Genomic DNA, 17,613 nt, shown 5'->3' with positions numbered 1-17,613 from the left:
AAACTAGGCTAGCGATGGGTGCGCGACAGAAAGAGTTACTGCACGCACGGAAATGAGTATGGACTTATCTAACTCTGGGAGATACGGTGAATAAGCTAAAGTCCCCAAAAGTCGGCGTGTTCCTTTAACAGAATCTAGTATTCCCCCTTTTATTCACGTTGATTCTCCACACTCCATCTCAGTAGGTGGCGGAAATACGCAGTATTACGTTTTCTTGCCACAAAACCGGAAAAAGAAGAGGAAGACGAAGAAGACGAAGGCGGCGTTTAACCCGGAAGTGTCTTGAACAGACGGCTTGTAAGTGTAAAGATGGCAGGGGTGTTTGAGGTGGAGGTTGACGGTGTGGAACACAACCATGGACACGGTCATCTCGACGACGCCTCTCAGGTTGGATAACAGCTATAGTGTTACATACATAGATGTGTGTAGATGAAGTTGCAAAATTCAGATGTAAAGATGTAAACAGCGCAAGGCTAGCTGAATGTTTGTTGAATCTGATGATCACTCATGAGTCATGTCTAATAATCACATTATACCGGGGGTCTTATAAACTGTTGTATATAGCACTACAGTATGACAGTCATAACAGCACATGTCAGGGGCCAAACATGTAGGCCTACCAATATTATGCATGCAAAATCCTTAAAAATGAATAACACCAAACAACATCATAAGAAGCCATTCATTTCTTTATTTTTTAAAAATCTTTTGTTCTTGGCTAAATTGTTTAACTTTTATTATTTGTTTGACAAATTTTTAGCAGAATCAGACACTTGACATTGCAGTCAAGCAGGAGAATCTGGCATTGGTAGCTCCTGAAACACAAACATATAAACTCACAAGTTAATTTATTACAGGTAAAACACACTTTTGTATGTCATTTCCGACAAGTCTTCAGTCTTAAATTATAATTATTTTCGCCCCCTTTCCCTCTTCATGCAGGGCTTGGCATGTCTTCCCTGTCAATGTTTTTTGCCATTCTTTCAACCAAAACCTGTCTATAATCTGCATGGAGATAAGAATTTATTGGTTCTAAACCCTGCAGGTTTACTGTTGGCGTATAGTGACATTAGTTTACCGTTATGCTGAAGCAGCTGCCTTACTTAGTATTGACCAATCATTTATGAGCTAGTAAGTGAATTGACTTAAACAAGAGACTTACCACTGAAATCTTCACTGGACAGTGGACAGGGTATGGTCTTCCATCAAAGTGTAGTAAATACTATAATATACTACAGTATACTACAATTTAGTTACTACAGTGTACTATAGTGTGTGTGTGTGTTTATATATATATATATATATATATATATATATATATATATATATATATATATATATATATATATATATATATATATATTAGGGTTGTAACGGTACAGCAGGGGGGAGAAAACTAAACACAAAATTGCTGCTGCTTTTCTTTTTTCAATTTTGTACACAAATGTGTGTTTAAATAAGGATAAAGGATAAAAAAGGGATAAAAAACAATCTATCTTAGCTAATGCTGTAAACTATTTGGGGAGCCCTTAGTTACACATTACTATAATAAGGTTAATTACAATTAACAACAGCCAAATTATTAAATTCAGTTGCTATTTATTTTAGATATAATAATCAACACACACACACACACACACACACACACACACACACACACACACACACACACACACACACACACACACACACACACACACACACACACACACACACACACACACACACAAGTACTGTTAATAAGGCAGTTTTGCATTAACTTCTAAATCTAATTCTAAAGTTAATTTTCCACTCATTTACTTTTGAAATATAATCATTCACACAGTGGCTGTCATAAGTTGTTTTCATTACACATTTATTTAAACATACATTAAATAATCAAGACATTACTAACAGGTTAAGTAAATATAATGAATAGGCTAATATAGTGCTACAAAATGCTTCTGTGGGGGAGGAAGCACATTATGAAATAAATGTTTTTCTCCAAAACACGTTGGCCACAATTATTCATACCCCTAGAGTTTTTTATGAATAAAATATCTCTGAAGTGTATTCTCATTAATATTTACCTTTTTTAGCACACCAGGGTGACTAGGAACATGAAATTGTCCAGCTGTGACTTCTTGTTTCACAGGAGTTTAAATATGAGGAAGCACAAAGGCCAAATTCCCTGAATCATCCATCACAATGAATAAAACCAAAGAATATAGTTCTGATGTGCATCAAAAGATTGTTGAGCTTCACAATAGAGAGTGGCTGTAAGAAAATAGCTAAAGAATTGAAAATGCCCTTTTTGACCATCAGGGCAATAATTAAGAAGTTATAATCAACTAAAGATGTTACAAATCTGCCAGGAAGAGGACGTGTGTCTATATTGTCTTAATGGACGGTGAGGATGAAAGTTTGAGTGACCAAAGACTCTCCAAGGATCACAGATGGAGAATTGAAGTGATTAGTTGAGTCTTAGTTGGTCAGAAAGCCTATTAAAAAAAATCAAACAACCCCTACATCCCCACATGTTGTTTGGGAGGTTTTCAAGAAAAATGCTCCTCGCTCATCCAAAAACAAACTCCAGCATATTCAGTTGTCAGACAACACTGGATCTTCAAACGGCACAGGGTTCTGTGGTCAGATGAAACTAAAAACAGAGCTTTTTGGCAGCAAACACGCTAGATGGGTTTGGTGCACACAATGATAAAAAGTGCCCCATGTGTACAATTTAATATACCATTGGATCTTTAATGTTGTGGGCATATTTTTCTGCTGGAGGTCCTGGACTTCTTATTCAGATACATGGCATCGTGGATTCTATCAAATATCAACAGATAAAAAATCAAAACCTGACGCCTTCTGCTAGAAATCTTATAATGGGCCGTGGTAGGATCTTCCATCAGGACAATGATCCAAAACAAACATCAAAATCAACACAAAAATGTGTTAGGGAGCACAAAATGAAGCTTCTGCAATGACGGTCCCAGTTCCCTGACCTGATGAGTGGAGTGAACTGAAGAGAAGCACCAACATGGATCTGGGAATCTGAAGGATATGGAGAGATTTGTATGGAGGAATGGTCTCTGATCTCTTGTCAGTTGTTCCTCAAACTCATCAGGCATTATAGAAGAAGACTCAGAGCAGTTATCTTGGCAAAAGGAGATTGCAAAAAGGTATTTAATAAAAGGGTATGAATAATTGTGGCCAACATGTTTTGGAGAAAAACATTTATTTTATAATGTGATTTCCCCCCCCCCCCACTTTCAATTCTTTTACTTAAATGAAAGGTTAGGATTTTGCCAATTTTTTGAATGAAAGATCAAAAGGATAAACGATGCAGATTTATTTTTTACAGCCATTTTTGATCATATTTACCAGGGGTATGATTAATTCTAAGCACGAATATATATATATATATATATATGGGGTGTCGCAATATACCGGTGTTGACGATAATCGTGATATTCAAAGCCTGAAATATCGACATTGTGTTAATTTAGAGTGTGACAATATACCGGTATTAGCGATAACCACAATGTTTAAAATTAATAGGACTCTTCTGATAACATGACACATAAATACTCCAGTGCCAGTACCTGGTTGACCTCTCAGATGGCAGTATTGCACCCGCGGACACCTATCAAATAAGAAGACGACGCAGCGCTCGTCTGCGCCTGTGCAGCTAGAGTGAAACACTCTGTCCACACCCGAAAAAAGTAAGCTCGCCAGTATTAAGTACAGAGGTCTTCGGCTTCAAAGAAAACAGCACCTTAAAGGGTAAGTTCGGCATTTTACACTTAAAGCCCTGTTTACAGATCGTTTCTGATGAAATAGAACGGTTAAGATTAAAATTTTGACACATGCTGCTGTCCCGAGAATTTTAGGTTTCTTTCGCTTTCCCCCCCACCTCCAGAATGGGTGTATAGGTGCACTCGAACATATCCTTCCTAAAACGCATTAAACTTTCGTTTACAAAGAGATGAAACTCACCGAGTGGTCAGGGGTGTTCACTGATATGCTCATACAAAAATCGCTGCAAAATATGCTTTCCAACAGGTTTTATCGTAGTTTTTGTCCAACTCCATTGACTTGTATTGAAAGAGCTGTGTGAGGTACGGTATTACTCCGCCGCTTCTTCTTCTGCTTCTTCTGTGTATTCAATGAAATGCCAGTGGTTTGCTTGCAATTGGCAAAGGTGCATTATCGCCACCAACTGGACTGGAGTGTCTATTATTCAAGCTCTCAACGGAAGAATCTACGGGTGTGAGACGTTTGGAAAAATAGATCCACAGTTTTACAACGAATGGTAAAACACCTGTTGGAAAGCATATTTTGCAGCGATTTTTGTATGAGCATATCAGTGAACACCCCTGACCACTTGGTGAGTTTCATCTCTTTGTAAACGAAAGTTTAATGCGTTTTAGGAAGGATATGTTCGAGTGCACCTATACACCCATTCTGGAGGTGGGGGGGAAAGCGAAAGAAACCTAAAATTCTCGGGACAGCAGCATGTGTCAAAATTTTAATCTTAACCGTTCTATTTCATCAGAAACGATCTGTAAACAGGGCTTTAAGTGTAAAATACCAAACTTACCCTTTAAAGGCAGTGGTGGAATGTAACGAAGTACAAAATTCGTTACTTTACTTAAGTACATTTTTCACGTATCTGTACTGTACTTTAAATAGAATCAATAGTGCATACTTTTGACTTTTACTTCGTAACTTTTTGCAGCAATTATTATACTTTATACTCCACTACATTTCTACAACGTTTCGTAACATTTTCGTTATATTTTCTGATCAGTTTTTCCCCCTGCCAAAACAGGGTTTGAAAAAAAATCTCCATGTTTTCGGCGCTGCCAATAAAGCACCTAAGCTGTCACAAAGAACCGGCAAAAGTAAAGAATATGTCAAATATAGCAAGGAGACATTTTAATTGTTTATTAATAAACAAGTGTTTTCTGTGTCGGCTGCAAAGATGAAGTTGGCGATGCTGACTCGCGATCTTCGCAGTAGTGAATGCGCCAGAGAGAAATGCATTTCATACGGATTAGCCTACATAAGCAGAGAGCAGTCTGTTTTCTTTCGTTTTGCATTGTTCTGTTTAAAAGTAGACATTTAAAGCCACCAGATATATTTATCAGGTCTGTGAGGCAAGTAGGCTACCTATATGCTGAGTTTCAGTTCACTGAGCTCCAGTTCACGCGCCGGCGCCTCTATGTCGTGATTATCTGTTGTCTGCTATATTTACTTATTAACTCCTAGCAATTGGTTGATGAAACACTGATTAAAATTAAGATTCAATTCATACAAAACGAAATTCACTTTTAAAAAAAGGCTTTGTGCTTTCTGTTTGAGGTCTCTGTGAAAGTTTTAAAGCAGTCTTTTAGTGGCGCTTTTGTCATGTAACATTTTTTTTCCTCATGGGAATAGGAAACCGGTGGGTAGTATTACTTTTGGTTTGCGCTAGAGGTTGAACGATTCATCAGTTTTACCGATATATCGGTACCGATAGTTGATTGGTGAAACTATCTTATCGGCAAAACTGCTGGAGCTGGAAAAATTGCTGGAGCGGCTGAGAAAAGTGCGCTATCATTACACAGTACGAGCGTGCTGAGAAGAGACTGCTGGCATTATACAGAGCGAGAGCGGCCTCTAGAGGCGGAATAACAACTATCACTGGCTGAGTTATGGTTAACATGTGAGGCTGTGCGCAGCACGGAAAGATCACGCTTCATGGAGATCGCTGACACTTCAGCATTTAAAACACCAACAGCGAAACGGTATGCATACAGAACACTAAAATACATATTGCCATGTCATTATAAAGTAATTTATTTGTTGACTAGATGCTGCATTAGCAGAGAAAGAACAGAAGTATGTTTGCCGTCGAGTCTGAGGGGAATAACATAAGCTACCTCAAGCGATTAATGTGACAAAAACACACGCAAACCTGACCCAAAATATTTTGTCGCAATTGTTACCATCTATTTCCATTAGTTTATATCCAGCTGGCCAGTTTTATCCATTTATTAGCCGGCGAAGTTGCATATTTAAAGCTAGTGACGTGATTTCTTTCTCAACATTGATATGTTCATGCAGCCATTAAACAAATCATAAACGCATTGGATTCAGTTCTTTTTTTTTATCACTACAATACATATTGTTATTTTGATTAGATAATCATCAAGTGTTCTAAAATTGAAGCAAATAAAGTGAGAGACTATACATGTAATATAGGTCTACATTTATGTAATTTTAATGGCCATCTTTAAGCATGACTTTCAGATTTATATGTAATGGTAACACTTTACAATAATATTACAATTTTAGCATTAACTAATGTTAATAAATGTTGTAGAAGTATTATGCACTGTTAGTTTATTTCAACATTTAGTAATACATTTAAAAAAAATTCTGTTAATACCTTATAGTTAATGTACTATGAACTAACATGAATGATCAAGGTACAATTGTATTGCTAAATTTTAATACATGCAGTAAAAATGTATATTGTATATTGCATAATGCATATAGTTCATTAAAGCTATAATCCTCATTAACAAATGGAACTTGCAAAGTGTTACCTATGAAATGTACATGTTTCTAGGTTATAGCTGAAGAAACGCATATTTGACCTGTAATATTTTAATGTTTAAATTATTTTCTGTAGAGTTCGTTCTGTAGAACTTCTCATTTTAATAAATTAATTTTAATATATTTATTTAATTTAGCACATTTCAGTTAAGCACTTTATTACTTGGAGTGTTATGTTGGTTTTTAATCCAGTATCCATTTAAAAAAAATACCGGTTGAATAATCGGTTATCGGCGTACGGTCAAACCTAAATATCGCTATCGGTAAAATCCACTATCGGTCGACCTCTAGTTTGCGCAGTGTAATTCACAGAATTACTAACAAATATTTTGCCACCTAAAAGTTAAAGATTTTTTGTGTCCCGTTACGCATATGTAGCCTAGGCTATTTCCCTCATATTAAATATAAAACGCATGTGTAGACTGATATTTTTCTACTGTCTAGACTCCTTTATTAAGGGAGTATGGATATATAAACAGTTTCAATATGTATTAAATGCATTTTCTGAGAATTTATATTTCAAGTTTTTACTGCAAATGTCCTGTTTATAACGCTGGAATTGCCCAATATTAAATAATTTATCCTCAACTAGTTTTGTGGTGCAGGTCTACGTATTGCATAATGTAAACTTCAAATAAGGGGTGTGTTGCGATTCTGCCTTCTCACACCCCGACACAGGTTCGTGGATCTGAGTGTAGCGATTTCGGATTCATATTGCATATTGTTACAGCCCTAATTATTAGAATATAGACATTAAGAGAATAAATTTTGCAAGTACTTTTACTTTTAATACTTAAAGTAGGCTACATTTAAAATCAGGTACTTTTTACTTAAGTAGGGTTTTCATTGTGGTACTTCTACTTTTACTAAAGTAAATATGTCTCTGGTTATTTGTACTTTTACTTAAGTACTGAGATTCAATCAGTACTTCCTCCACCACTGCTTAAAGGTGGTCACACACCGGATGAGAAGCGCAGCGCCACGTCTTTAAAATTCGAACAAATTCTGTACGAGTGTACACACTCAGCAACAGCGAGGACCTTGTTCAAAATCCTGCCGCGACACAGAGCGCCATTTACGTCGTTTTTTATTAAATTTACATTATATTTGTCTCAAATCATCGTAAATGATTTCACCCTGTGCTGCAATATACATTTAATTTTACATTAATTTACAGAAATCAGCTGCAGCTTGAATGAAAATTGCTGATGTTATCGGATTTTCAGGTGATATTCACAATTCATTCAGTTAACGGATGTTCTGAGGTAAAGTGTTCAGATCACAGACTCAGCAACTATTGTATTTAATTGTACAGTATAATCATAACATAGTTCAGACATTATCTCAATTCCATAATGTCCTTAAACATAATGATATTGCTGGCCATAAACTGAGAAAGTGCGCGTCCGGTGTGCGATACCTCGAGTTGTCATAGACGCGACGCGGCTATTGGAATGGGAAACGTGACATTAACTGTTAACAGGGGGTTTCTGTGTTCATATATTTAATAAAGGGTTATTATTAAAGGTCCCATGACATGAAATTTTTACTTTCTGAGGTTTTTTAACATTAATATGAGTTCCCCTAGCCTGTATATGGTCCCCAAGTTTCTAGAAATTTTAATCGGTTTAAATCAAGCTTTTGCCATCTTTCTCTGCCTTTGAGAAAATGGAAGCTCAACCGGGCTGATCTTGAATCTCCTCCTTATGACGTTATAAGGAGAAATGTTACCTCCCCTTTCTCTGCTTTGCCCGCCCAGAGAATATTTTCCGCCCATGAGAAAATGAGCTAGGAAGTAGGAACTCGCGCGCGCGATTTTAGTTTGTCCACGAGAGATATCATGGCTTTTGAGCGAGCGAAGCATAATAATTGCTCAATAATTATGTACAAATGAACACCGAAGGGTCAATACAGAGCTGGGCTTGCTGAACGTCTGAAACTAAAGTCTGGATCAGTACCAACTCTCTTTGGCTCAGCTACACACCTCGGACAAGTAGGCTAAGTCAACTAATGATAAGTGTGTTGCTTTACTGTTTATGGTTACCAACTTGTTACACGTAGAATGTGGCTGTAACATTAGCTATGCAGTTACTTGCGCTAATGTAAAGGTAGACAGCATCAAGTATGTGTGAATACACACACTGTAACACGAGTGTTGTACACTTCTTTGTTATTTGGATAGTGTTAACCGTTTTCCTGTTGGTTATATGGTGCGCGCGATATCCGCATTTCAAGATCGCAGAGCTTGATGTAATTGTAATAAGATATATTACAGACGTTACAGATCTCTCATGAAAAGGCAACAGTAGGTTAGCGTTAGCTACATGATAATAACTGTAAACCATCCGAATAAAGTACCGTATCCAGACATAATATTTTAAACTAACCATTCGGAAACGTCCTGCTGGAGCCGCTGAGTTGCAACTTCTTCATCCGTTGCGTCTCCATCTGGATCAGATTCTGGGTCAAACTGAAATGCTTGAACGACTGCGTGTCTTCGTGCCATTGCAATATATCCAACGTAAACATGCATGGTACCGTTGCCGCAAGATGGGCAAGGCCACACCCACCCTCCACCTTGCGCCGCCTTTCTCCTCCTCATTAGCATTTAAAGCTACAGACACCGAAACGGCCTGTCTGAAGGAAGCTCATTCTGGGACTGGCTTGTAGTTGCTATAATTCTGCACCAAGGCTGAATTTTGGGAAAGGGATTTCAGATACAGTACTAGGGACCACTAAGGCCTGTATTAAAGCCTACAAAAAGTAGCATGTCATGGGACCTTTAAAATTAAGAACCCTGTTTTCTTTACTCATCTTATTTTTGTATTTGTATTTGCGCTTGTTTTTTTTTTTTATTCAAATCTGCTATCTGCATGACTTTATTGGCGCCGGTGCAACAATAGGTTTAAGAGCTTTTCAGTTCTTCAGGAAACCTTCAGACAGTGTTTTGCTTCAGTTTGAAACCAGATAAACTTCACATGCTTGTCTTCCTTCGCAAAAATTTGCCATGGATTGAGTACGCAAGAAGTAAAAATGCATGTGCCTTGTGTTTATCAGTATCCTTATGTTTGTTGGGTAAAAAAGAAAAACTATAGTATATAAACAAAGTAAAAATTAATTTGACTGATAACTACCCCCCATAGATTCTATAGATATCGCGATATATCGATATTGTGAATTATTTTGGCCACAATAACCGTGGTGTGAAAAATCTAACATCGTGACAGCCCTAATATATAGGCTATATGAGGCACCTTTATTTTGATTCTCTTCACATCTTCACAAGCAAGCTATCATTGAGCTCTACTTTAAAAAAAATAAATAAATTCTAGACCCATATGATTAAAAAAAAAAAATTATCACCCGATATCAAAATTACCCAGCTTATCTAAGATATTAAAAAAAGTTATATTGGGACAATTATCAACTTTTTTAACCAAATTATTTTAGATAAATTTCAATATGGTTTTAAGACGTGGGCATAGTACTGAATCAGCCCTTTTAAGGGTTGTAAATGACCTCTGGCTATTCAGTGACACAGGTAATCATGTGGCATTAACTCTATTGGATCTCTCAGCAGCTTTTGATACCATTGGTCATTTAATCCTGAACTGCTTAAAATAGTTTGTTGGAATCCAGGGAATGATTTTAAATGTTTTTTCTCTTACTTGGAGCAAAGATCTTTTACAGTGAAATTTGGTAATTATTTTTCCTCCCAGTGCCCATTACCTGTGGGGTCCCACAAGGATCCATTATGGGTCCAGTTTTGTTTTCACTGTATGCTCCCTTTGGGAATGATAAAAAAAATAAAATAATACATAGTAGGCCTATCTCCTACCATTTCTGTGGACGACACTCAAATTTACTTGCTTTTGAGACCGAATAGCAAGGACTCAAGTGCAATATTCCTTAACTTATTTAGCTGCAGGGTCAAGTAAAGTACTTGGGAGTAATTTTTTGATTCCTCTTTGAAGTTAGATACAGGGATAATATTGTGGTTCGGAACTGTTCTTTTTTTTTTTATCTAAGGGCAATAAAATGGACTACTTGCATTGAGCTTTGTGACGCACTTCTGTTTTGAAATTGTACAGCTAATTTGTTTCTGGTTATGTATTTTTTCATTGTGCTGTAGTCACCTAGTTGACTAAACGCCACCTAAAATGATTGTCTGCGAGAAGAGATATTCTGATTACTGTGTAAAGAATTTTCCAAACTCAACAGATCATGAAGTTTTAATCCAACCTAAGCATATCTGAGAAAGCAGCGGCTGTTAAATGTATGCGATTTAGTTAATTAATTAATAAAATGTATCTCTGTTAAAGCTACAAAAGTGATTTTCTCTTTTGTTTGATTAACATTGGTGACACAAACAGCTGCGGGTATATTAGGCTGTTGTAACTTTCAGAAGAATGCGCGGATCCAATAATAAGTTAAGATAAGTCAGTTCCAAGATTATGGAAATATTTTTAACGACCGTTTAAAGTCATACCTGTACTCACTTGCATTTGTACTCACTTGCATTTGTACACATTATAATGTTTTTTTCATTGGTTTGTGTTTTTTTTTCTTTTATATTGCATGTATTGTTGATTGATTGTTAATATTATTTGCATTGTACAGCACTTCGGAGTTGCTGTGTAGCCTGAAAGGTGCTTTGTAAATGAATAAATACGAATACTGTTACTACTACAAATGAAACTCTTTCTGATTAGCCACTTGACAAAATAGTGTTGTCAAGTCCACTAGGGATGCTCCTATCAGGATTTTTGCAGCCGATATAGACTTAACGATGTGTCTTCATCCTTCAAGCTTTATGTAATATGTAAGCTAGAGGTCGACCGATAGTTGATTTTACAGATAACAATACCAAGGTTGGACCATGCTGGCCGATAACCGATTAATCAACCAATAGTTTTTAAAATGGATACTGAATGAAAACAAACATAACACATAAAATAGTGCTGAACTTTATTACAGAAATTAAAAAATGGTACTCAACCATGAAAATGTACTGTACTTTTTAAATATAATTTTTTTAAATATATTATACCTTGATCATGCAAGTTCATAGTGAATTAACTAATGTTAAGACATACAACTTTAAAATGTAAAAATGTATTTGTAAATGTTGAAATTAGGGCTGCCCTCGACTAAAGATTTTTCAGCTAGTAGTCGTTCATTTAAGTGATTAGTCGACTAATCGCGGGTTTAGGTTAGGTCAACTTTATTATTCCCAATGGGCAATTTCACAGCCAACAGTAAACCATACAATCAGCAAGAACAAATGCATAACACCACAACACACAAAAAGAAAGGGGGGAAAAAAGACTTCCATAAATAATTTACCTAGAACAATAATAATAAATAAAAATGGCAGCTGGTACAAAATAATTTTAAAATCTATTCATCCGACGAAATGGCAGATAATATCTACTAATAGAAGGAAGAAACTTGAAAACATTCTGCAAGGAATGGCTAGAATCTCTCATAATTAACTCAGCCTTCCTCAGAGTCCTGACTTCATATCAATTAGTGGTGCCAACAAACTTACCACACACTTTCACAATACCCTGTAATCAATTTCTGTTTTTAAGATTAGGCTAAGTGACCCATACAGCACACAAATGAAAAGGTAATGACAGATTCAATAAAACAAGAATAAAACATTTTCAGAAGTACTGTCCACATTAAAATCACAAAGCTTCCATAAAAAATACATACGCTGATGGGCTTTCTTGCACACAGCATCCACATGAGCCTCAAAAGTAAACTTTTCATCTATTACAGTACCAAGGTATTAAAATTGATGTACAACCTCAACAGCATGATCATTAATAATGATCATTAATAACCACATGAGAGATGACTTTATATTAAGTCATAAATCATAATAATGAGTCTTTAACTGCCTATATAAAATGCATAACATAATCAGCGTTCAAGCACACACATAAGTTTGCCACAGCGCACCAGCAAATGTAATGATTATGAATGTGTCGTGAAAAAAACTGAAGGAGACTTGTTTCAACATTTTTATAATTTATTGGTAATGTTTTCGGCTGCAGAGATTAAGTCAACGATGCTGACTCGTCATGTCTGCAGTAGTGGACGCACATACTGTATATGCACGTTTCATATGGATTACATAATCTGAGGATATTTATTTTCCATTTGAATTTGTTCATTCAAAAGAAGACACTTCAAGCTTTTGGTATGTTTTATCTTACCTCAAGGGCATCCAAGATGTAGGTGTCTTTTTTTCCGCAGTAGTATCAATTTTGATATTTTTAGGTAAAACCGTTCTTGTCTGTCAGTCATATAATGCAGGTCTGTGGTCACTGTCTCAAAGAGCATGCACAGAGTCCAAATTAAAACAATTCCCCATCATCCAAATTAAATAATTCCCCATCGTAAGTACACATTGATGGCCTAAGACACGAAACAAGTGGTTTGTGTGAGAAAACGAACAGTTTTTATATTGTTTTTACCTCTTATACACAGCCACGACCAAGTGATCTGAGGGCGCACGCGCATCCTGGTGTGTGACGTGTACGCAGACTGGTGAATAGATATATACACTAGATGTCGCCTTGTCTACGGCAGTTCATTGGAACGAATGTCTTTAAGGCGACATCTAGTGTATATATCTATGCACCAGTCTGCGTACACGTCACACACCAGGATGCGCGTGCGCCCTCAGATCACTTGGACGTGGCTGTGTATAAGAGGTAAAAACGATATAAATACTGTTCGTTTTCTCACACAAACCACTCGTTTCGTGTCTTAGGCCATCAATGTGTACTTACGATGGGGAATTGTTTAATTTGGACGATGGGGAATTGTTTTAATTTGGACTCTGTGCATGCTCTGAGACAGTGACCACAGACCTGCATTATATGACTGACAGACAAGAACGGTTTGACCTAAAAATATCAAAATTGAAACTACTGCAGAAAAAAAGACACCTACATATTGGATGCCCTTGAGGTAAGCTAAAACATACCAAAATTTAATTTCAAAGTGAACTATCCCTTTAAGTGCCTAATTATAGCGCACATTTATCTAGGTTAACATTAGAGCGAGCGGACTTGTAAAGTTTCTACTACTTGCATGTTTCAAGTGATAAGCCATAGTTGAGGTCGATGAATGTTTGGATTTCCTGCCATTAACAATCTCAATCTGTCCATTACAGCCTGCGTGATTTCGCCACTTTCTGTGGAGATTATTTTTTCTGCGACTAACTGACTAATAAAATTTTGGTCGACCAAGCCTCTTCTAGTCAACTAACGGTTAGTTACACTCATAGTTTCATAGTTAGAAACACTTTTATTAACCTTAGTTAATGTTACAAATGGACTCTTATTGTAAAGTCACGTGTTACTATTTTAAATAAATCCAAGCAAACATGCTTCTAGATGGTCATCTTTAAATATCTACACAAAGTACACGTACTGTATAATGACAATGGACCCTCCTTCTCAGCTGCTCTAGCAACTGATGCAACACGGAAAAACTATCGGTATGGATTTTTGCCGATAACCGATTACTGGAACAATCAATCTGTCGACCTCTAATGGAAGCTCTCTATTGACTCCTGATACCCTGAAGGCATTTTTAATGATTTCACGTCTTAATGGGGTGTACTTAAAAAGTAATGGATTATATTTTAAAAAGGGTATTAAGTACATGGTCTCTTTTGTTAAACTTTTCAAAGTTCTAGAAATCCAATTTTGATCATGTGTGGAGGTTCTTATGTTACAATATTGCTGAAAACCCCTGAAAAAGTGATGCTATTTATTTATTTTGTTATTCATGCTTCACATGATGAATATTAGAAAGTAGGCTATATATGACAGGTCATAAAATCAGCTTGGGCTTGTTCACACAATCAGGTCAACTGCATCTGGGCCAAATTTTGTGTTGATCTCAAAGCAATCAAAAGTTATGGCATTTGGAATAGAGCCCGACCGATAAAGGATTTTGAAGGCCGATATCGATACAAATATTTGTTGGTTTTAAAATCCGATATATCGGCCGATATTATTATTTTTATTTTTATTTTTTTTCAGAAAAACGCGCAACAAAACATTAACAGATTTCCCTAACATTAGTTATTTGTAGTTATTTATGAGTTTTAACTAAAATAATATAATGCATTTTAAAAAGAAACTTGTTTCTTTTATTGTCACAACAGAACAGAGGAACATCAAAATATATTAAAGTTCTGATAAATAAAATGTCTAAAAATACAAACTTAAGATATGAAACGTAAAGTCCTTTGATTTGGTTGTTGTTGTTTTTGTTCAAAGTTACCAGTTTTAAAAGACTTGGTAAGCTTCATAAATATAACTTTGAATAGGACTGGAGACAAATTCTGTTAAGTTCTATCATCATCATTTATATTATAATTAAACAAGATAAAGGTCACTCCTAAATGTTTGTGTGCATGTGTAATAATTAGTCCCACTCCCTACATTGCCTTATAAGCTACCTTATAATTACAATGTCAGCTTGCTTATCCCTTTACCTGCACTTTTTAAATTCTTTCCATCAAGCTACATCAAACCATTTTCAATCATCATCAGTTGCTGCCTGCCTTAAACTATTTAGCGATCTAAATCCATTATGTGACTCGTTAATGCTGCGGCTGAACGACAGTCTGCAACGCACACTTGGCGTCATTGGATTTCACACACGTGTAAAAGAAAAGCTAACTTTTATGCACAAGCTACGTTTGATACTTTTTCTCTGTCTAAAATGTTCACTCCTCGCAACTTACATTTTACAATGCAGGGACTGAACTAGAGATATGCTAGTTATAAATACAGTAATCATTACTCTCGATACCAAGTGAAGGGGGGTAGGGGGAAGAACATTTCTCGAAGAAATGAGACACCACTCGATTACCGTTTGCGTCATCTTCCCTTTCCGCTAGCTGGCTGCTACGTCAACAGAGGCGATACGCGTTGACATAAACAAACGAAGATGCGGTCGTCTCGGGTTGTGATATCGATTGCCTGGTCTCTCTTTGCACGCTTGTGTGCCATCAGTCAAAGACATTGTTTCATTGTATTTAACGGCAGCGCCGGCGACACCATAGCTAAGCAAAACATTTGCAAACGGCAAATAGCGCATAGCTCCTAGCTAGCGGTTAACTAGCGATTCAAAACAAAAACATTACAATTAAAACCGCTTGAACATTTTATTAAAAGTATCATAAAACACGAGTGTCATTAAACTGCTGAAAATACTTACATTTGTGCGACTCACTTCTGAGAAATTCCTACCCCTATCTTTCGAGTGTGGTCCTCCGCAAACTTCGTTTCAAGGGCTATGTAGCCCTATGCCTTGGCCCTAGCCCTTAGTCAAAATGAGAATTGGGACACCACTTCCCCTCACATGAACGCGCAAAACCGAGGGGAAGGGGTAAGACAGAGAAATGAGACGCAGCCTAAGTTCGTTGTGGTGATCTCACTCACGGATAACTGGTTCTCTCTGCCCAACTTTGGCTGGATCAGCAGGTTGCAGGATGTGTGGCGCGTTATACACGAGTGTTGCCAACAGGGACGGTGTAGAGTACCCTCTGGTGGACAAACTATACAACCCCAACCCTCATGACATGGTTGAAGGGTGTTTCGTCCGTTTTTATTTTATTTTTGAAATATTCATTTACCGGCCATTATAAATGCTGATACCGATAGTTTGGAAAATGCCTAATATCGGCCTGCCGATAAATCGGTCGGGCTCTAATTTGGAACCATGGTAGCCTTTTTATCAAAAGTCCAAAAACCTCTCCAAACAAGTGATGTGTTTTACTGAACATAAGAACTACTTGTATGAGTAAAATATTTATAATTTACATTGGGCTGTGTTGAAAAAATCGATTCACCGATTCTGAATCGATTTTCATATTAATTTCTAAAGATCGATCCGTAACTCAGAGGATTGATTTTCCCCGTGAACTTTAACTTGCCGCGTCATTGAATTCACGCATGCGCGCGAGGTGGAAGGACATTAAAACAATGTCAGTAACGTTAAGCAAGCGGTTGCTTTGAAAACTCCAGAAACGCTCAAAGCTGCGATCTGGCACCATTTCGGGTTCAGAAGCAATGCAGAGAACGAGCTTGACAAAAGCAAAGGTTTTCTAAAGGTTTTGTAAGTTCAAATTTTATTTACATTCTGTGTAGAGATGCGCGGTTGGCGGTTACAGCCGCGGACTCCGCGGATAAACCGTGGATCGGGCGGATGACGTGACGACAAATTATATTTTAATTAAATTCGGATGGGTGGCGGGCGGTTAACCAATCAAATAAAAAATATATGCATACATTAAGCGGATGGCGGGCGGGTGCGGTTTTGAAAATTGGTCAAAAACGTTGGTGTTGACGGATGAGTTTTGTTTTGTGATGCGGTTGAAATAATAGCCCATCCGCGCATCTCTACTGTGTAATGTTGTCTGTGAAGCCAGTAACCAACAATCTGTTTACATTTGCACTGGCTTAGAACAAATGTGTTCTAAATGTTGATCATTAAAATAAAAAATAAAGGTGCATTTGCATCTGAACTGTAGCAGCTTTTTGGAAAATTCTTAATGTCATTTTTAATAATACATCAGGTTCGCATCTAAATAGGGCTGGGCGATATGGCTGAAAACTGTATCACGATATAAGTGTTTCATATCGGTCGATATCGATAATTATTGAATTTTTTTATAACATATTTAAAATAAGGACCAGTCCAGGAGACAAATATATTACATTTAAAGATTTTTTTATTTTAAACTTAACCTACTTTTGATTATAATCCCATCAGTTATAAAGGCAGAAATGTCAACACGACCATGGAAAACTCAAAAGTCTAAAATCACAATGAACACTTAACAATTATCTCTTAACATTAAGGTGCAAAATTAAAGAATACGTAAGAAATGCTTTATAAAGGGGTGGGCGATATGGCAAAAATATAATATTACGATTTCTTTCTATAAATTCTATAAATCTATTTCTTTCTATTTTCTATAAATTA

General features: G+C 36.6%; 1 protein-coding gene across 3 annotated transcripts in view; it reads left to right on the top strand.

Annotated features, from left to right (window-relative positions):
* Positions 1-240: 240 nt before the first annotated feature.
* Positions 241-17,613, top strand: part of rnf121 (ring finger protein 121) — a 124,047-nt gene continuing 106,674 nt past the window's right edge. For 2 of the 3 annotated variants that reach the window (XM_081391375.1, XM_081391373.1), the window contains exon 1: positions 250-387. In XM_081391375.1, coding sequence (XP_081247501.1) covers positions 310-387 — 78 coding nt within the window. In that variant the 5' untranslated portion in view covers positions 250-309. Of the gene's footprint in view, positions 388-17,613 lie in introns of all 3 variants that reach the window. The other variant, XM_081391374.1, reaches the window with a different exon arrangement.

This window comes from Scardinius erythrophthalmus, assembly GCF_964197995.2.
Source record: "Scardinius erythrophthalmus genome assembly, chromosome: 17".
Taxonomy (NCBI): domain Eukaryota; kingdom Metazoa; phylum Chordata; class Actinopteri; order Cypriniformes; family Leuciscidae; genus Scardinius; species Scardinius erythrophthalmus.
The sequence above is the reverse complement of the archived record's forward strand: the minus strand, read 5'-3'. Positions and strand labels throughout refer to the sequence as shown.